The following is a 23,111-nucleotide window of genomic DNA, read 5'->3' on the forward strand; positions in this document are numbered from 1 at the left end:
TTAGATTAAAGATCAAAATATTTGGGAATTAATTGTTTATAGAGATTTTAGTTGTGAGTGAGTCACGTTTAACAGTCGAGTTTTTGACTTCGTAGAGGACAGTCGTGTTGGAGGGTTGCCGCTGGTCACTTCAGGTGATCGGACGTGCGTACCGTTCCAGTTCCAGGTTAAGGTTTCAGTCTTTTGCGTTTTATTTTGGGCTCCAGATAACATTACATAGTTATGAAGTTGTTTAAAAATAAAATAAAAAGTTACTCAGCATCGACATTGTTTCTATAAGGTATGAGATCACTTTATTTATTGTAATTTGAGTGTTAATAATCGAGTTCTTGGTCGTGAGACATTAGATAGCCAATTCTATAGAATACTTTTGTGAGTAGATAATTCAGAATACGTTGACAGATTTATTTGAGAATATTGTTCAAGTTGTTTAGATTCATTTATTTATTTGACATTACTATTTTAAGATTTATTTATTTATTTGTTTCATTCAATAAGAGTAAGGATCTGTAACATGACTATAGCGTTTCCTAATGTTAGCTGTATCGTTCCGATAATTTTGTCGTGGTTATGTTCAAGTTTGTTATTTAAGATAAAGGTTTTTTTTTTTTTTTTTGGTTAAATAAATAAGGATTTTGTTAAGCATAAATTTTTGGTGTTGCGAATAAAATCATTGCAATCATGGATCCACTCTCTACTTGAATCACCCCCTCTCTCCACAAACCAGTACACTGAGCAACCCCGAGGTATCCCGTTGTATTTCCGGTCTTTGGTTATTTGGTCTATATTGTGTTTACGATTAAGTTTTTGTGTTTACGATTAAGTTTACGTTTATTGGCTAGTTTGATGATTTCTAGCGATCAAAAATTATCTCATTTCGTTTAAGTTTTGGTTACGTTTACGTTTATGTTTAAGTTTTGGTTTGAGTTTGGCTAGTGTAGTAGTCTACTTCTTTAGTTTAGCAATTTATTCAAGTTATAACTGTACTCTTTACAATACTCGGATGAAGTTAATTAAGTTTCACAATAATTAATCAATCCCGTAGAATATAGTTATCCGTAAAGTAATACAATAATTAAAGTCTTTTATAAATATAAGTGTCAAGATAGTACGCCGCGATTACAATAATGCGATCAGTTAAGTATAAGAAAATAGGACAAGTGTCTTAAACCGTTGATGTGCGTATCTCCAAGGCTGAGGAAAATCTGCCTCGTGCCCCTTGATTGTCGAGGGTGTTAGTTTTTCTAACACAGCGTTGTTCTTGGGGTCCCGTGACGTCATGAGCCCCTTGAATGCCGGGGAAGAGATTTTATGGCCCAAAAAGTACGGTGGTTGACGGAAAAATTTTGAGAGTGGAAAAGTACTCCCACACTAGATTGATAATTCCTAGCGAATAAAAATTATCTGATTACGTTTTCACTGGTTTGATAATTCCAGTGATTAAAAATGACCTGGCGCCATAATTTTATTGAGACCAGAGACCGAAAATCAGAAAGATACCGAAGTATAATGTAGAATTTTAGGAAGAAGTAAGTTCCCGTATAACCCCAAGCAAATTTCGGCTATAAGTTGAAAATTCGGGTTATAAATTAGCGTCTAACATCAAGGTCTGTAAGCGGGGAATACTGTAACGATCGAACACCTGGATCGACTTCAAGAATCTCGTTATAGTATGTGTGTGAAAGGATAAGGAAAGCTTCTTAAGGTTTCCAAACGTCGAGATCTGTTGAAACCTGAATTTTTGCAAAACGAGGTAAAAATATGTTATGTCGAACTCAACGTCCGACATTTTTATTTTATAACAAATAGAATTTAATTATTCATAAATAATTTTATGTTCTTACAACTAATTACATACATTTATTTTATTTTTAAAATTTTGTTATCTTCAAATTTATCAATAGCATTTTCAAAAGAAACTTATTTGAAAAATTTAGTTTTAGTTGGGCCTGACCATACTAAGGGATTTGAGCCTGAACAAATACCCTAATGGAATTTTAAACTTTGTCGAGATCCGAAATAGAAGTTTTCGATAACAAAATAAATGTATATATAAACAATAGTTTAAATAAAATAAAAGTAAATAATGATAAAAGAAAAAAAAATAAAAAGGAATGTTATGATAATTCTAGTATCAACAGAAAAAAAAATATATATATGTTGATAATTTAAGGAACAAAATTTAATAACTATAATTTAAGTTTAAACAAAAAAAAATAAATAAATGTTTTCTTTTATTTTCGAATAAAATAACGACTTAAATAAAAAGAAAAATTTAGATCTAAAAAACTAATGATAATTTGTAATCTATGCACAAATTAATTTTTATCTAACTAATTTAATATAAAAATTTGGTCACAGTCAATAATTTAATGTAAAATAGTACACATGTATGTCTTTGTCTATGCATAAATGCGCTTACGTATACACAAACACATAGATGTATAATAGAGCATAAAAGTAAAGGAGAAGCGATATTGTACTCTGACCCAAGTAGAGGGGACTCATGCAACATTATAGAAAAATCTAAGAGAGAGGGCAAGAGCTCAAGGAAATAGAAAAATAATTGGACATTATTTCTCCCATCTAGTAAAAATAAGTAACGCCCTAAAATTCGACACCTTTACGATTTTTCAACAAAAATATCTCTCGTTGTCCTGACGTCCTAGTGTTAACATCGAAAAAGTTTTTATAAGTTTTAATGAAACCACGCGTCAGATTCAAAAAAACAATTGTTAGTAAAGTAAATTTCAATTATGTAAAGAAACGGTAACAATGACATTTAAGTAAGTTCTTAATTGAGATTTTTATGTTTGTTTTAATAATTCAAATCTTTGTATGATAATTTTATAATATATTTATTAAATTGAATTCAATTTCTTATATTATAACTTCAACCCCTTCCCATAAAGCTTCAGATCCTTATCTATTAGCCTAACGGCTAGGATAAAAATAATTAAATTTTAGTTGCGTTTTCGACGTAACAAACAATAACCCCGATTTTCCGAAAATCATTGATTTTTTTTAGCGGGAAGTTAAAAATTTAATAAATAAATTAAAAAAATCTTAACATGAAAATTTTAAAAATATTTCCAAAAACATCAGAGAATAACTTATAACAAAATTCCAATTTGAAATATTTAAAACTAATTTTTTCTATTAGTTTCATATAAAATATATCGTAAAAGTTATACAGTCCCATGTAGGACTCCCCAGAATTAAACGACGGGGCCAAGCTTGCGCCAACACTAGGACGCCAGGCCTGGCGTCTCAGGCTTGGGCCAAGACTGGTTCACCTAACTCTGGCTATTTGATGGTACGCCAAATTTGGGCCAAGGCTGGGTTAACTAGCCTCGGTCGTCCAATGGCATGCCAGTCTTGGCCCAAGACTGGCCCACCTAGTTCTGGTCATTTGATGGTACGCCAGACTTAGACCAAGAATGGGTTACCTAGTTTTGGCCATTTAATGGAAAATCCAAAGTTAAATAATCATTAAGTATTATAATGCTCAACAGTTAATATTTTTTGTTTAACGAATATTTGTTAGCAAATGCTAAAATATTAAAAATTTATTATTTATTCAAAATAATTGCATAACTTCAAAATTGATATAGTCTTAAAAAATTAAAATATAATAATTTACGGTTGAATGTTTCATATTGATAATGCGCGCGAATCTTTAGTTCGCCATCGCGGCGAGAGATGGCGGATAATTTCGCCGTTTGTTCGCTTGCAGTAAAAACCGACGAGTTAATATAAGCGAAACTGCGTGGCGATAATTTTTGTTCTGTTAAAGAACAAAAATTTATTTTACCTGAAAGAAGAATTAATTGAATTTGACGAACAGATTCGTAATATCTGAATAATTATTATTGTTAAGTATTTTCATTGTGAAATTATTATTTTTGACTCAATCCCAGAAATGAAATTAGTATGGGAAATTATTTTGGTAAAAATTATTATTTTAACGAATGTTATTTTTTCTAAGTCCCGACCAAGATTAGTATGGGAATGAAATCTGTTTTAAAAAAAAATGTAATGTATGAATCTGTTGACAGGTATTTCGGCAAAACCAATTTTATTTTTTGAATAAATCGGAAATAGTATATTGTGCAACTAGTGCGAAAAGTTGTTAATTGCCCACGAGAGCGAAGTTGAGCGCACGAGCGAAGCGAGTGCGCTCATTCGCTCGAGTGGGCAATTGACAACTTCGCACGAGTTGAACATACTATTTTTTTTTTTACGAATGCGGGGATATGGGGTCCAGGGGCGAAGCTCCGGCGGGGTCCGGGGCAGAGCCCCGGTGGGGGGTGCGGGGTTGGGGGGGGCACCCTCAAGAAAGACTGAAAAATTTGAAAAATTTTAAGCAAATTTATTTTTATCATAAAAAAAAACACATTAATACAAATTGAAAACGATCAAGTACAAAGTTAACTATAAATTATTTTTATGTAAATGCCAACCTCACTTCTTTGATATTGACACTTCGATTGTCTTTTTTTTTTGTTATTTATTTTAATTTTTAAGTTTTTCGTCAATTTGCGTGCGCCAATGAAAATTTGAGTGCGAGAAATATACTTGTCGCACTCAAACTGACATTAAATCTACTCAAAATTCGTGTGGTAATTGTGAGTGGGCAATTAGCATCTTTTCGAATCCAAAAGCAAGCGCGAAGATAGCACTTTCCCCGCATGAGTAATGAAAAGAACTTAGATTTTCCCGATTTTCTGTAGTTTTAAGTATGCCACTAGGTGGCGAGAAATTCTCACTTGGCGCGACTAGCCAAAAAATTGTTAAAAACGGCTAGTCACCCTGGGGGGGGGGGTGTTATGTAGGAACTAGTGTTTTTATAGACCGCGTTTTGAAATTTGAACTGTGAATACCGTTGTGTATGTTTGAAAAATAATGTCCTATTGTATTTAGCTATATTGCTTATATTGTTTATAGATCGTTTATTGAATTTTGAACCGCGCTATTGATTTTGAACCGCGAATATGTGTGTAAAGAGTGTTCTTATGTATGGTTTACATTGTTTAATTTGGTTACATTGTTTATATTGTTGATTAACATGATTCAGGTCAATAAACAGATTTTCTTTTTTTAATATAATAATTAAAATGAAGTGTTTCGTTTTTTCTATATTTAGTTAATTTTTTTATATAAATCCCTGTTTATAACCCTGGACTCCGGCGAGCAAATTTTGAGCCGGGGATTTAGTGAAAAATAAGAAAACGACCAAAACGGACCCGTTACAACTTTGTTTTGAGAATTTACAAAAATTTCTAGTTAACCAAATTACAAACAATATTTGTAAATCTTAAAGTTTTTTAAGGAAATTCAACGAACAGTTCCTTAAAATTACAATACAAGTAGGATTTTTACATGAAAATCGTAAAATTATAACACATCCTACTAAGTTTTCTGACATGCTTTGAAAAATTACCAAAATTTTTTCATAATTTCGCAGTAGTAAACATCGATTTGTAATTTTACCCAATCTTTGTTTTGTAAAATGATTGTAATTTTACAAATATTTGTAAATATACAGCATTCAAACTCTTATAATCAAGTCTTATTATTTTCATTATTATAATGCATTTAAATCAAGATCTGTCGTAGTAAACAATTATATATGATCAGTTATAAATTTAATGGTACAGGCGGTTTTCAGATTCGAAATGACTTACGAGTTACAATCGGCGTAGCCCTTATTCTGGTGCGAGGAGCTACCACCTTCTTGCTCAAACCATTGTCACTAGTTAAGCAATTGCTGCGAGAATGGTTGACGTCAGATTCACTTTCGAACAGTTTCATTATCCGGGCTTCAGAGATATCTACTCGATTCGACATGCTATTTGACACCTCTTTCCGTATGCTATTTTCTACCTCATTTTCCTCTCCCCTAAATCTCTTTATTCGATTTGCATGTCTTTTTCATATTTTGTAATCGTCAGTGCTTCCCTCATAGGTGGTTGGACTAAATTTTTTAATTATTCTCGCCGGACACCATGACTTATTACTATTACCTCTTACAACGACTCGTTCATTTACATCGAATTTTTCAGTTCTATTCCCACGGTAATTCCTTCGCTGAGCCACTTGCTGATTTTCTACTCTGTCTCTAATTCTTTTCTTTACTAAGTCCCAGTTAGTTCGGACTTTTCTGTTTAAATGTAATTCAGCTTACACCCATAGTACACTGAGGTGTTGATCTATAATAAAATACATAGCTATCAAGTGCTTCTGGTGTGGAACATCCGTTTAACAACAGTAATTTAAACTTAGCTTTGAAAGACTTAACCGCCTTTTCAGCTAAACCATTAGACTGGGGATGATATGGTGCAGTCAACATGTGAATTCCGAGTACGCGTCAATTATTACTATATATGCATCTTGTCTGGCAAATTCTAAAAAATCTGCATGAATTCGAATATTAGGTCTTTTGGGCCAAAGCCACACGTGTAATGTGGATCTGTTTGATTTGTTTGAATTTATCAAACAGTTCTTACAAAAACTACTCGACTGTTCAATGTCTTTATCAATCCCTGGCCACCAAATGTAGGACCTATCAATCAACCTAATTTTAACTATACCTGAATGTGTCTCGTGTAGCATTTTCAATATTTTATTGTGCAATATTTCGGATACTTATACGCGATGACCTCACATAACGCAAACATTCTCTATAGACAGCTCTAACTGTTAAGTTTTATATGGACTCAGCTCCTTCAGAACATTGACTAGCCAGCCTTCGCGCATATGTTTTAGTATCGGTAACAAAGTTTCATCAGTTTCTGTCACGATTTTTAAAACGTTTTCATCTATTATTTGAGAGTTATCGATAATAAAACTAAAATACGATTACTCATCTTTAACATCGTCCATTGCCCTGTCCTGTGGAATCCGGTCTGGTAATTTCGGTAGAAAATCCGCAACTAAGTTGTCTTTCCCACTGATGTGTTTAATTTTGAAGTCATATACCAATAAGAGCACTGCCCATCGCTGTAGCCTACTCGCTGACATTACTGGAACACCCTTCTTCTCACCGAAGATATACATCAGCGGCTTGTGATCAGTTTCCAAAGTGAATCGGAGCCCATAGATATATTGATGAAAACTTTTTACTGCTAAAATAATTGCTAAGGCCTCTCGATCGATCAGAGAATAATCCTTTTCTGACTTATTCAGTATCTTCACTGCGTACATCACGGGCCTACAGCCGACTACCCATACAAAGTTGCCGTTAATGGAAACAATCCCAACCATCGGCCGATATCTGGCAGCCAACGATTGGCCAGTTATAGGGATATGTCAACGGGCCATACTTGGTTAAACGCTGGTCGCCGTCTATTGCGGACATTAATGTTTTGCAATTAATATCCATTTATCGCCCAAAGTCTGGCTGTTCTTGGCCAATTTGTTATTTTATAATAACACAAATTTGGGTTTTCGGAGATGCATTACGCGAAGTATAATATTTAAAAAATTAAAAAAGATATTGTAATGTTTATTTAAGATTATTATTGATCCAAATAGAAGTTATATATAAACTTATATAAATAAATAAAAAAAAATATATAAACTTTTATACAAGATTATCGTAGATCTAAACAAAAATAATGAGCAAATAAAACAAGACAATAAAAATTTAAAATGTGATTTCGAAGTTTGACTTGAGAAAAGGATGGCATAATTTTTGAAACAAACATATAACTATTGGAAGGATCAACTGTCCCTTATTAGAAAAAGAGATTTAAAAAGATTAAAATTGTTTGAAAAAATTGAAAAAGATTTTATTTTTACTACTACATAGATATACACTTTATATTGAGGTAATCTTTTTGAATCTCTTTTTCTAATAAGGGATTAGCCGAAATAGGTTTGGTGCAAATTAAATTTAGAATGAAAAAAAATAATCGTCTTCAGACATTTAAAAACTTTATACAAAAATCGACAAAATTGAGTACTAATAAATTTCATAATCTGTATATGCAGTAATAAAATATATTTCAATCATTCAAATAGCTAAGTAGAATTTTTCAGTTAGATTCCAGCATGCAGCGCAGCCGGTAATGATCGAGACTTTCACGCAGACGAACCAGGTTCGATTCCCACTTCGACTTAACCTTTAAAATTTTTTCGGAATATCCGACTAGGATCGACGCTCCTGTGCTACATCTTCTACTACTTGACTTCATAACGCCAATACGATTATAGGAATAAAAAATTCTACGGCATATCGGCTAAATTTTTAGTTTTTTTTTTTTTTATTTTAACATACTCAGCCGATGATAAGCCATTAACGGCCCGATAACTTTTTTTACAATTGGCCGATAATCAACTGTCGTTAATGGGCCGTTGTTATCATTTGGACATTCAGCCGTCCGTGGGCCATTAAAAGTCGCCAATGATCGGCCGTCTATCAGTATCCTTTGCCCGTCGATGGACCATCCGAGGGCCGGTTTTCGAACTTTGTATGGGTATTTGAGTTTTATGCTCCAGTACAGCTCCTAGTCTCCATGGTAATGCATCACATGTGACTTTTACAGGTTTCGATGGATCAAAATACATCAGCAGCGATTCTGATACAAAGTGTTCTTTGGCCCTTTCAAATGCTTCTTGGTGCTGAAGTCCATTGCCACTTGTTATTATTGACAAATAATTTTCATAATGGACCAGTTATGATTGTATAGCCTGATATGAATCTAAAGTAGTAGTTTAATTAACCGAGGAAACGACGTAATTCAAGTACATTTTTCGGTGCTTCTGTCTCTTTCAATGCTGTTACACGATTGGGGTCCATCTTGATATCCTTTTTACTAAACACGAATCTAAGTAACTTGACCTCTTCAACTTATAGCTCACACTTCTCAGGTCGACTCTTAATCGATTTTCTCTGAATCTTTGTAATACTGCGCGTAAGCGCTCATCGTGCTGTCCTCGATTTGACATGTACAAGTACATCGTCAGAGAAAATCTTGATACCTGAAATTCCCTCTAGTGTTGACTCCATTTCTTCCTGGAACATCTCAGAACCCGGTTTAATTGCAAAAAACAGTCTTTTATATGCAAATAAGCCCTTGTGCGTAATTATGGCCGTGATTTTCTGAGATTCCTCGTCCAATAGGAATTGTTGTTACGCATTTATCAGGTCAAACTTTGAGAAAAATTCAGCTTCTTCAATATCTGCTATCAAGTCTTGGATCCTTGGCATTGGGTGATGATGTTTTTCTAGATGTGGGTTGATTGTCACTTTATAATCAGCACAGATGCGTAGCTGTCCATTCTTCTTAAATACCGGTACGATGGGTGTTGCCCACTCACTTTCTTTAATTGAAACGATTATTTCTTCTCTAGTCAAACGATCAAGTTCTTCTTCTACCTTCTTCTTTAACGAATATGGAACAGATCTTGCTTTTCGGAATGTTGACATTGCATCTGACTTTAATTTGAGTCACATCTTTTTGTAGGTTACTCCTTAAGAATCGATTTTCATACAAGGCCCCCGTTATGAAAAAAATATGAAGAGTAAATTCTACTGAACGAATGACCTCGTGACGTTTTTGTGCCCAACCTATTCTGCGCACCTTCCACTTTTCAGGCGTGAGCATTAAAACGTAACATAGGGTATGAAGTCTAGTCAACAAGTGACTTTTTGGTAAACTTTTTTCAGCAGTCTCCGAAAACGATATAATAATTAAGGTGTCATTCGATTTGGAATGGTATCTAGATGATTTTTGAAAAAAATGAAGTTCCGCTTACGAAAGTTGCCAAAGTTATTAACAATTAACTAAAAAAAAAGAGTTTAGTTTTTTGCAAATATCTCAAAAACTAATAAAGATTTCAAAAATTTTTAGAAAAATTAAAAAACAGGAGGAAATTTCCTCAAAAAAGTCCCGAATTTCGGATCTATTAGACCAATATTTGTAATTTTCCCAGAAGGATGAAAACAGTCGAAAACGGGTGTCCTTGCTTGCGTTAGCCACGCCTACTTCGAACACTATTAATAAAAGTTGTTTTTAATCTAGTGAATATAAAATTTAAGAAATGAAAAAAATCAGGGGCTGACTGGGTAATAAATGAACAATATCCTGTCTGAAAAAAATTGTCATGCCAATTTTTCAATTAGTTATGCAATAGTTAATTAATAATTTTTTCTGCTTCAACATTTACATCCCTGATTAAAAAAATGTATTGAGACAAAGAAAAAAGCATTGAAAAGTATTGGTTTTCTAGTCAATCCAATACTTTTCAATATTTTTTCCTTTGTCTCAATACTTTTTTTCATTCAGGGATTGCAAGTGTGATAATTGTTCAACTATAAATTTGAGGATTTTTTCCTCTCTTGGAGCGATTCTTGAAAGACTTCAATATAGATCCTTGTTGGAAAAATTGATAAATTTTGAGTTTTCAGTTTTTTTATCAATAATTTTCGTTGTTACAAAGTTTCCCGAAAACACTTCCGAAAACTCCAATAATAGCTTCTTGATGAACTCATCTCTGTTGCTGAGAAAATAAACGTTTTCTTTCGGCTTCGTAGTAACAGCTATCAAATCGAATATTTGGATCCATTCTCTGCCAATAATTGGCTTGTTTCGACCGCCAAAGACATATAAATCCAACCGTTCGATATCGCTGAATTCGATGCCCAAGTATCGATTTTGAACAATATGTCCGTTTTCTGGACCTTTAATAGTATATTACAACCCAAGGCCAGAAAGTTGGATTTCCTGGCACAGGGTATCCAATATTCTGGCCGTGGGTTGTATACTATTTTTCTTGATCTCCAACCGAAAGTACGGAAATACGGACAAAGGGGGGAAGGGGCGGTCCGCCCCGACTTTTGCAAAGCCGAGGCGAAGCCGAGGTTTTGCTGGTCGGGGCGGGCAAAAAAAAAATACATAATATGTTCTAACACGGAAAAAAGAAAACTCGAAAAATTACAGTATAAAATGTGAAATCGGTCCCTTCGTAATGAAAACTAGAAAAATTACAGTTTGAAATAACATTTTTCTACATTCAATTTTTTCATTAAATATTCAGAGCTTTCAATGTAAATATTACATTTTACAATGTAATTCTTATAAAATCTGTAATAATTACATTTTAAACTGTAATTTTTTCAGTTTTTATCACGAAGCGCCACGATGCATTATATACTGTAATTTTTCGAGTTTTCTTTTTTCCGTGAAGAAATAATATATTAGCTAAGCTTATATTTTCACTTATGTTAATATTACACAGCAGTATTAAGTCTTAACTCATATCACGCTGCCACAATACTTTTGAATAATTATCATCAGTAATATTAATGGAAAATTAAACGTAGACAGATTTCTTACATTTAGTTTTCCTTATTGCACGAGCAATGTAAACTAATTGTAACATGACTTGAACTTCGTTATCAAAATTCTTAAATACTTCCTCCTCGTCTAGAGAACCATCGGATGATGAATTGTCCATGCTAACTACACTTAATCACACTGAACTTTACTAAGAAATTTTTAACTTCCCGCTAAGAAAATCGAAGATATTCAAAAATCGGGAAGTTATTGGTTTTACCCCGTTTTAAAAAAATCGAGTTTTCATCAGATCTCGACGTTTTGAGGTCCTAGGAAGCTTCCCTGACTACTCCCGCGATGTTGTCACTGTGTGTGTGTGTGTTTGCGCGCGCGTGTGTGTGTGTGTGTGTAGATTTGGAGTAAACTCGAAAAAACCTCAAAAAACTACGAAAAATTTCGTTTTTAGATGTAGTTTTTTTAGAATAACTTTTAAACGGCTGTATCGATCGATTTCAAAAACTAATCAGCTTTTAACCTTGTCAAACCACGTCGATTGCCACTAATACGGTCAAAATTGGTTGATTCGTTCGAGAGATATCGTGAACGAAAGAAAACCGAAAAAAATTTTTTTTCGGAATTAGTCCGAAATTTCTTGTTCGATCAATTTAGACTTAAAGATTCTTCATGATGCTTAAAAAATTTCATTGAATGAAATTAAGTATGAAATTCGCGGGAAGTTGTAGGGATGGCCTTTAGGGTCAGCCGTTTTGGAAATTTTTTTAATTATATCAATAAATGATTCTATTATTAATATTTATGTTATTAATATTTACATTATTAAGATTTATATTATTAATAGTATTAATTGATAGTACACATTGTTTACACAAATGAAATCGTGGTTATGTACAGCTGTCAGAGCGTCGGCGCTAGATACTATACACTCTACGGTGAGTATGTAAGTATATTCACACAAACACGCTTGTGAATAAAGTCACACGACCGAGCCAGAAAAAATTCATAGTCCACCAGAGCGCGCTGTAATTCGTGTGAGCCATAAAAGTCGTTCATTCTGGAGCAAAAGGCTGCCAGAAGGACCGTACTTTCGGGTCGGGGATCAAGAAAAATTATTTTCAATGGCTCAATTGACCAAACAGTCTTAACAACGCACCTTTTCAGATCATCTTCATCACTAATTTTTTTCGTCTGTCCATCAGCTGGTTTACTATTATTTTCCTTATCATCTTTACAATAAAATAGACCTTCAAGGTCATTGTCATACATTTTCATACTTGTGGCTTGAGCCACGCCATCATAACCTTCGATATAATTATGTCTAGTCGTCTTATATAATACTTATGTAAACCCCTATTATTTGGATACATGGTAAAGTTATCAGGTGCTTTTACTGTTAAATTATTTTGATTTATATACTCGTAAATTAGTTTTCCATTGAAGTTATTTGCTTTAAAATTCCAAAAAGTGTGTTTTGAATTGAAGTCTCTTATCAATATAACCGATGTGGAGCTATTTACTAACTGTTATAGTTCTTGTTTATTTATTTTGTTTAGTTTATTATCTATTGTTGGTCTTATGTATACAGAAAAGACAATGATACTATTTATTTTTATACCTAGTGCTTCTATAGTACTGAAATTTGTTTTGTTTGTTTCCTGGTAATCGATGGTATTTTTAATTATAATAAGTAGTCCTCCACCTGCTGTGTTACCCGGCCTATCCTGTCTGACAACAACATATTCGGAGATACTGCTGAGTTTCTTTTTAGTTAGTTTAGTCTCATTTACTAGCATTATGTCTATGTTATGAGTGTAAATAAAATTTTTGAGCTCTGTCCATTTTTCAGTCAGTCCATTTGCATTTCAGTATCCTAATGTCAGTGTATTTTTATTGTTATTCGCCATTGTTATTTTCTTTTTCTCCTTCAGATCCATATCCTATAGCAGTACTAAAATCTGTTATGGTATTTAAGCTGTGCTTGACGATCTTTAATATTTTCACGTAGTTTTAAATTTAAAACTTTTATTTGATTAAAAATGTTAATAAAGTTGCTTATTTGTTAAATAGATTTTACTTCTGTTATAAATGAGCTAATTATATTCATGTTTTCCGTACTTATTGAATTAATACTATTTATTAAATTAGTAGTGTTTGTTCTTTCAGTCATTGGGGTCTTAGTTGTTACCTGGTTGTACTGTGTAGCTGCTGGCGTCATTGATGGAGTTTGAAGTGGCTGATGAAGAAGTCTTTTGATTTTGCGCAGTGTCGGGAAGTTCGAAGATGTTATCTTTGGCGGAGCAGGTTGGTGGTCTTTTGATTGATGCTGGGTATGTTTTCTTTTAATGAGTTTATCCAAGTAGTTTAAGTAAATTTGACGAACCAAAATGCGTTAAATGCCCCAATAATCATCTTACTGCAGAATTCAAAATGGACCAACAGGCTCAACCAAAGTGTATAAATTGTGACGGTAACCACCCTACCAGCTATCGACAATGTGCTTCGTACCTAAAGCACTGTGAGAAAATTGAGAACAACTGCTCCAAAAAAGTAAAATCCAAAAATCAATTCTCAATTAATCAACTGGAATTTCCAAGGCTACCGACTGGGGTAAGGCTATCAACTGATACAAGGATCTAGACAAGCTCAGTCAATTAGAGCGACACATCAACACATCAATGTCATTCTGCATGGCCAACAGCTCCAAGTCCCACTCAACATTAGCACATGGAGGAGCATCAGCAACGAAACACGACGCTTCATATTCAAAATCAACTAGTAACAAATAATAATATTAATATAAGTAAAGTCATAGAATTTAATGAACTGATATCGAATGTAATTTTGATTGGAGATTTGAATGCTAAACATGCCATGTGGCATTGTAAAAGATCCAACAAAAATGGACCATTGATGTTAAAATTTCTTCAAAGAAATATAATAAACATATCTTATCCAGACAATTACACGCTATACACAGTCAACAATACAATGCCATCAATATTAGATATTGCTTTGATTAAAAATATAACAAAAATTAGTCAAATTTATTCCATGTGGTATATCAGACTGAGTTAAATTGTTTTTCTCATCTTAAACTATTTCTTTATTTTTAAAATATTTTTTTTTATTAGTCATAGTTCAACGTTTATCCAGGATTGAAACGATGCTCTCAAGGGTTTCCAATTTCAAATTTTATAGTTCTGAGAAGTTTTTTTTTGCTTCTAAAAGGTACCCTAAGTACACAGACTGAAGTAATAAAAATTATCTCCCGCTGAGAACCAGATAAGAGTGCAACGTTTCAAACTCAGATACATGTTAAGGCATATTTCCTTTAGTAAAACTAAGAAAATTTGAAATAAAAATGTAAGAGAGAAACTTAAAGGGAAATATTCGACTTAAAATTCTAACGGTTAAATTCTAACACATAATTTTTTTTATAGTTATAATTTCAAAAGAAATTGTTCTAAAATGTTATATTTAAAAAATTTAAACTTAATTATAGAGGATGGAAAATTTAATAATCATTTCATACAATAAAATGTTTTCTAGATTTAATGTAAGAAACCAACACAAATATTAATAATTATTACTCTAAAATCAATGAAATTAGAAACCTACGACGAATAAATATCATAAAATTTTAATAACTAAAGGAAAACAAGAAATCTTAATGTTTTACAATAATATGTTAACAAAATTATTATAAGTACAGACCTACGTGGAGGGAATGGTGCGACTCCTGAAGCGAAGGGACTCATGAAAAGGGGAAATTCTAAACGTAACGAAGGCTAATTGGCTTAGAGTTTCCCCGATTTAGAAAATGAAATAGGAGAGGCACGCCCAGGTTTTTCCGAAAGGACCCAACTCCAGAAAAATAAGTAGAAATATAGTCAGTCAATTTAAAACATTGGAAGTGAGTCTCCCAGTAATAGTAATATTAGTAGATTCCCTTTGTCATTCCCCGTCAGTACAATCACCTCTCGAAAAACCATGGCGTTCAATCCCAAGTAAGTTAATTATATTTTTAATGTTTATAAAATTTTTATTATTGTATTGATCTTTGAAAATTTAATTTGTTCACTGTAATTTCCTTATTCAAAATATACCGAAAATAATTTTATCTAACAGGAACGATTTTCATCTTTCGCTTGAATACCTTTCCCCACTGTTTAAGTTCCCAAACCTATTGGCTATAACCAGGGTTTAAACATAAATAAAAAAAAAAAATATTAAATAAAATAATCCGTTACCTTCGACGTAACAATTTTTGGGGGCTCAACCGGGATACAAACTGTTGGGAAAGTAAATTCAGGCAAAATGAATTATTAAAATTACATAAATTCTTTTATTCAAGTCATAATGCGGAAATATTTGAAATTTAAGAATTAAATATTTCCTCCTTAGTCATATTTGAAAGAAAACCTAATAGTTTATTTTTACGCTGATCACGATTTGTTTTAAAAGGCAAACGATTCTGAAATTATTAATAAAGTTGACTGAAATTCAAATGTTCCAATGGGACTTTAACTAATAGTGCTAAAAACTTTCTCTAATGTATTTAAATGAAGTTATTGTGGAAGATATTGATGTATCCAAACGAGAGTTTCATTGAAAAATGGTCCAAATGATTAAAATTTGTTGGGGTTGTGTAATTTACACTATAATTAATACCAAGTCATTCAGATTGAAATAGATAATGAACCCTGTAGGTTTTACTTGAATTGTATAAGATTAATAGTCTTACAAGGTCACTTCACGATGCAATAAAATTTTTTTTCCCTCTTTTTCTTTTTTTCTTCTTTTGAAATCCTTGAAAACAAGAATCCAGTTATATGTGAAAATGTTAAATGTCTGGTGATAAGAAATACTCTCTTAGAAATCAAGGGGATCAGGATCTGTTGTCAGGATTAGCTCCACCTACTCGGAAGCCTCGTAATTTGACATTTCTGGACTCAGGATTGGGAACTTCGGGACTTCCTGAAATTTCCGACGACGAAAGTCCTGAAAATACGCGCCCAGTCACTCCTATTATCGTTGATCAGGCCCCTCAAAGAGGAAATCCAGGAAATAATCAGGCTGCCCCAGGAATCACCCCTCCGGCTGTCAATCCAGTTGCCCTAGTCGTAAATCAAGTAGATAATAATCAAATCGCTTTAGATAACGAAGACGAAATGGCGCTACCTACTAATCAAAACATTTCGTTAAACGACGCGTTGGTCTGCGTTCCTCGGTTTGAAGGACTCCCGAGCGATCTGATAGATTTTTCCACATATTGTCGCGATGCTAAAGGGATGCTTCCCGAAGCTGCGGAAGGTAATTTAACTAAACTAATATACGCAAGTAAATTAGGTACAAATGTTAAGGATGCTCTTAGTAACCAAATACCGAACACTATAGATGATTTGATTAAAGCACTAAAAAGGGTTTATCTTTATGACAAAACTTTATTTCAATTACAAGGGGAATTGGGGCGTATATATCAGGGTGACAAAGAATCCGTCATTGAGTATATAAATAGATTAAGGAAAAAGGGTACAGAAATCGTAGAATGTTATAAAAGTCAAAATCCGGAAGCAACCCGTGAAGTAGTGACAGCATATAAAAATAACGTAGATGCCTCCGTCGCAGAATGTTTTATTCAAAATCTAAAAAATGAAATTGATCAAAGAATGCCCGTCTGTGCATCGGCAGAAGCGGCAATCGCTGAAGCTTTAAAAATAGAAAAGAAATTAAATGCTCGGAAAGATTTGAGGAATAGTTCGGGGATGGTATCCACTGATGATGGGAAAAAGAAGGCTAATAACAAATCAGTAAATTTTGCGATTAATAGTGCAACTAACAATCCAAAAGCCATTAATAAAACTAATAACACCAACCCTAATCAACTCAATCAAAACAGTAGTCCCAATCGCATTAATAAAAATGTTACGAATAATAAAATTAACGATAACGTTAATCAAATTAACAATAATCCAATTAATCGAAACCCAACAAATAATCATCAAAAACATGACATCATTTGCTATAAATGCGGAATTTCTGGACATACCACGAGGACTTGTCCTCGAAGTGAATGTCAAGTTTGCGATAATTTAGGACATACAGCGAAAGCTTGTCCTCAAGTCGTGGGAGATCATAAAAGTCAACAGAATAAAGTAATAACAATAAGATGTCAATTATGTGGTGCTCGCGGACATTCAGCAAAAAATTGCCCTTCTATCCAAATTCCGTTAAATGTAAACGCCTCTTCTTCTTCCTCTCAGTACTGTAGTTACCACAACAGTACAAGTCATAGTGATGAAAATTGTAAAACCTTAAAAGCTATAAAACTCACGCAGGGAAACCAAACGGTGTTCAATTCCACGGGCGCGGGAATGAACAATTACTCGACGCGCCCTGTCAATTTAGTCAACTCAGTCCAGGAAGTTACCTTGAGCGACAATCTTGCATAATGACTGTAGAATTAAAGAAAGACTGGGACGATTTACCATACGCGGTTGTGGGAAAATCGGGCCAGGGTGAAGACATTATCATGATGTTAGATTCTGGAGCTTCCCCAAGTTTAATAAAAAGAAAATATTTAAATTCACGCTCAAAATTAGATACTAACGATATATTAGAATTACATGGTATAGCAGATGTACCTATACCTACCTTAGGTAGTATACGTTTAAAATTATTTGGAAAAGAGACGGTTTGTCATGTTGTATCTGATAGCATGGCAATTCCTCATGCTGGTCTCATTGGTTCACAATTCTTCTCTAATCATGGAGCTAAAATAGATTACGAAAATCGAGTTTTGGAATTAGATGATATTAAACATCCTTTTTATAAAATGAATAAGATTGAAGACGGGGTTATGTACTTACCGCCCCGTTGCGAGTCAACATTTTTCGTGAAAGTTAAGAACCCAGAAGTTAAAGAAGGTTATTTTCCTCAGTTTAGGATATGTAAAGGGGTTTTCGCTGGAAATTGTATGGTACGGGTCAGCGGTGACCGAGCTTACTTACAAATTTACAATACTACTGATACAAAAATAGCTATTAAAATTCCAACTTTGCCTGTTCATGAGGTGGAGGATGTCTGGTCATCTCATATGGCTGTTCAAGGAAATAGTCATGAAAAACTAATTGAGAACCTCGGAGTTACAAAAAGGATATATACTGTTACAAAAACCCATTTTGATGAAAGTAGATTCGAAAAGTTAAAACCTCTTTTGAAATTAGACTATTTGAATGAAGCAGAGAAAACCCACGTAGAAAATTTAGTAAGGAAATACTCTGATTGTTTTCAAATTCCAGACGAACCTTTGGGTTCAACTACCTATTATAAACATAGAATTCCTACTACATACGATGTTCCAATTTCAACCAAACAGTATCGGTTACCTCATTCGCTGAAACCCGAAGTAGATAAACAGATTAAGGAGGCACTCCGAACAGGCATTATTAAGCCTTCAGAGTCGCCTTACAATAGCCCTATTTGGATAGTACCTAAAAAGGCTGATTCACAAGGAAATAAACGCTGGAGACTAGTAATAGATTTTAGAAGTTTAAACGAAAGGACAATTACTGATGCGTATCCTTTACCGAGTATAGTAGAAATCCTTGACCAGTTAGGAGGTTCTAGATATTTTTCTGTCTTTGATTTGGCGTCAGGTTATCACCAAATCGAAATGGATCCGAGAGATAGTTGTAAGACAGCCTTCTCCACTCCTTTAGGTCATTGGGAATTTTCTCGTATGCCCTTTGGATTGAGGAACGCGCCTGCAACCTTCCAGCGATTAATGGATACGGTGTTAACTGGACTCCAAGGGACCTCAATGTTCGTTTACTTAGACGATATCATAGTTTTTGCGAAAGATTTAGAACAACATGAGAAAAGAATCGATGAACTAATGCAAAGATTACGAAAAGCGAATCTAAAATTGCAACCTGACAAATGCCATTTCCTCCGACCCGAAGTAAATTATTTAGGTCATATTATTAGTAGAGAGGGCCTCAAACCTGACCCCTCTAAATTGGAAGCTGTCAAAGGGTTTCCGACTCCCAAAAATCAGAAAAACATTCGTGAATTCTTGGGTTTAACCGGATACTACCGGCGTTTTATTAAAAACTTTGCTAATAGTTCAAAACCATTAACTAAACTTTTAGAAAAAGATTCTGATTTTATTTGGGGAGAGGAAACTCAAGAAGCTTTTAACAAATTAAAGGAGGCCTTGTGTACCGCTCCAGTCCTCCAATACCCAGACTTTACTAAACCGTTTATTATTACCACGGACGCTTCGGGCATTGCTTTGGGGGCTGTGCTGTCACAGGGGGAAGTCGGGAAAGATCGGCCCATCGCGTATTATTCTAGAATATTGCGAGGAGCTGAAGTAAGGTATGACACGTATGAAAAAGAAGCTCTGGCTATAGTACAGGCTGTCAAGAATTTCAGACCATATATATATGGTAAATCCTTTAAAGTTATTACAGATCATAAACCGTTGGTTTGGTTTCGAACTGCTAAAGATGGAAACGCTCGTATCCTTAAGTGGCGTTTGAAATTGGCAGAATATGATTATCAAGTAGATTACAAACCGGGAAAATATAATTCAAATGCGGATGCTTTGTCGCGTAACCCTCCTGAGAAAGTAAATGTTACAACTCGCGCTCAAAACAAGGTTATCGGGGTAAAACTTTACAAAATCAGGAGTTTTCACAAAGTTTAGGGAAGTTGAAAAGACAGCATACGACAGTGCTCCAGTTATAGATTGTTCAAAAGATTTAGAACCCTCTAAGGTTCGGGTGTCACCGGCTGCTGACACGCTGGACAGTCTTGAAGGAGTCCCTGGTACATGCGGACTGCCTAAGAGACGCAGGGGTAGACCACGTAAGGTGAAAACTAATTTAGAAGACCCAGTTGAGGCAACTCGATTTGAACCAGATTCAGATTCGGAAGCCTCCCAAGGTAATGATTCGGACACGGAAGACGGAGACTTGTCAGACACCGAATCTCATGTATCGTTACAACAAATAACAAAAGAAAGTAATCAAGATATTTCGTCTTCACATAAGACAAATATTGCAGTATCTAAAGAGTTATTTCAGTATCGACAAGACAACTTGGTGTATTTTCTTGATACAAACGGTTGTCCTCGCGATAACGGTTCTCAAAGTTTAAAGTCTATAGGTCAATTACCAGTTTCGAGAGTCACGGAGACGGGACAGGTCTTCTGGACTAAGGTAAACAAGAAAAATTATTTTGGTTTAGTAGTAGTAAATACTAGCGGGGAATCTTCGCTACGTACTCAAAGTAACATTGGTAAAACGTTAGTCAAACTAAAGGGTATTTTACGGGATAAGGGCTTAGCCACCTTCTCTATAGCTTCTTCCGAGTATGTGGCTACTGTACCCTGGATCGAAGTTTTCAAAATGCTGACCGACGTTTTCGTCGATCAAGACGATTTTAAGATAATAGTCTGTTTAGGGAAAATTCGTTACGTTCCTCCTGAGGAACGTGACAAGGTATTTTACGAGGCCCATAATGCCCCTATGGGAGGCCATAAAGGTGTCTCTAAAACCTATAATAGAATTCGGCATAATTATTTCTGGGAAGGTTTGAAGGAAGACATTCAACGTCGTATTCAACAGTGCTTAAACTGTCAATTAAGTAAATTGGTACGGGTTAAAACCCGCCAACCAATGCTCATCACCGATACCCCAGTTACTGTCTTTGAGAAGATCGCAATGGATATTGTCGGTCCTCTGCCGGTTACCAAAGGTGGAAATGAGTATATTCTGACTATACAAGATTTGCTGTCGAAATTTTGTATAGCGATTCCGATCAGGGATATGCTGGCTGTTACTATCGCCGACATGTTTTTGAAACGTTTTATTTGCATCTACGGAGCACCCAAAGCCTTACTCACAGATCAGGGACGTAATTTTATTAGTACGTTCATGCAACGGATTGCTAAACGTTTCAAGATTAAAAAAATACAGACCACCGCGTTCCGGCCCCAATCTAACGGGTCCCTGGAGAGATCCCACCATGTATTAGGGGAATTCTTAAAACAATATGTAAGTAAAGAAAAGGATTGGGACGATTGGCTTGAATTAGCCACTTTTTCTTATAACACCTCGGTTCATGAGGGTACTAGGTATACCCCGTACGAGTTAGTATTCGGGAAAGTCGCTCGCGTTCCCTCCGAAGAACCCCTGCATGCATTAGATTGTCTACCTACATACAATAATTATATAAGTGACCTAGTAAAACGATTAATAGAGATACGTAGCTTAGCTCGTAGGAATCTGGTTAACGCAAAGGAAAAATCCAAATTGTATTACGATAAAAAATTAAAAATAGTTAAATTTAAAGAGAATGATTGGGTATTTTTACTAAAAGGCCCCAAACCAAATAAATTTGGTAACCACTATGATGGACCATATCAAATAATAGAAGTCCTACCTAACAATAACGTAAACATTCAGGTAAAGAATAAGATTAAATTAGTTTATGCAAATCGGTTGAAACTCACAAAAATTTCAGAGTCAAATGCAAAAGAACAATTAAAAGCGAATAAAGTATTTAATAAAAAGAAAGTCGCGGAAAAAGATCCAACCTTCAAATGCTAATTTTATTTTGTTTGCAGACACATACTCAATTATCTAGCATTAATAATGCTGATCAACCGAAAGGTCGGTGCCATGATCGGATATGATTGTGGGGCCAAAAATTTAAACATGTCAACAATATCTCTTCTAGATATTGATGATTGTGAAATAGACACCGGTCGTATAGAAGAATCTCTAACTGATATACTCCTGTTACAACTAAATGAGTTCGAATTTGTCAATATTATTCAATGCAAAATAGAAATTCTTCGTGCTATCCATTACTGCGGCATGCATTCACATGTCTCCTTAGTTGATAATGGGTATATGGAGTACGTTCAATTAGTAACACGCGAAATGTGCCAGATAGCGCACAATCATCGGACATTGAGCGTGGGCTCCACAGTCATTGACGGTCTTGCAGTGAATGCCACATCAACAAGGAGTATTACGTTCGCAGGTCGAGTAACTAACGATGGGTCCTGTAAAGGTACCCAATACTCTGATCCGTACGGTACTTGGGACGATGTAGTCGTCACCGGGCTTGTGAAGATAACGCTCTCCACAGGTTCGGCCAGAGTTAAGGTAGATAATAATAAAGTGCATCTCCCCTCGGGATACACATGTAAACTTAATGCGGGAAGTTGTGTGGATCCGGATGGTGGGTACACTTTTTGGGAAAGCCTCCCACGCAAATATTGTAACGATAATACGTACACAGTAATCTATAAAGGTACCGCGACTAAAATTAAGTCGGACGCTGAAACTGTCTATTCGGTTAATATAAGAGACACTAGTTTTTCGTTGACGACAACTGGAGTTGATTCCACATGCGGTCTTTCCATTTATAAAACTGAACATCCAAAATTGTTTATAGTTCAGTCAAAGAATCTCGATAAATTAGAAAAAAATGTTGTATTCAACTGAAGTCCAGATAATATGGACATGTTTTATTATGTGAACACTAAATTTGTATACGTGGAAAGATACATACGGACTCAAATCCAGGGGTTATATAAAGATGTATTATTGCATAGATGTAGATTAGAAAAAGAAATTTTAAGAAACAGCCTGGCAATTGCGGCATCGCAACCAGACGAATTCGCGTATAGGTTCGTGGGTGAGGCAGGATACATGGCCGTGCCCGCAGGAGAGGTTATTCATGTGGTCCAGTGTACTTCAGTAGAGGTCAAGGTCCGACACGCCGACAAAT

General features: G+C 34.6%; 1 protein-coding gene across 1 annotated transcript; it reads left to right on the forward strand.

Annotated features, from left to right (window-relative positions):
• The first annotated feature begins 21,964 nt into the window (after positions 1–21,964).
• LOC141535426 (uncharacterized) lies at positions 21,965–22,825 on the forward strand. Its single transcript, XM_074255350.1, has one exon. The coding sequence runs from the start codon at positions 21,965–21,967 to the stop codon at positions 22,823–22,825; it is 861 nt and encodes a 286-aa protein (XP_074111451.1).
• The last annotated feature ends 286 nt before the right edge of the window (positions 22,826–23,111 follow it).

This window comes from Cotesia typhae, unplaced genomic scaffold, assembly GCF_013202065.1.
Source record: "Cotesia typhae breed Kobodo isofemale line unplaced genomic scaffold, CoteBio_Ctyphae scaffold_13, whole genome shotgun sequence".
Taxonomy (NCBI): Eukaryota; Metazoa; Arthropoda; class Insecta; order Hymenoptera; family Braconidae; genus Cotesia; species Cotesia typhae.

Bases quoted from the DNA above. Each gene is read 5' to 3' on its own strand.
- LOC141535426 (XM_074255350.1), top strand. From the start codon at position 21,965: ATGCTGATCAACCGAAAGGTCGGTGCCATGATCGGATATGATTGTGGG.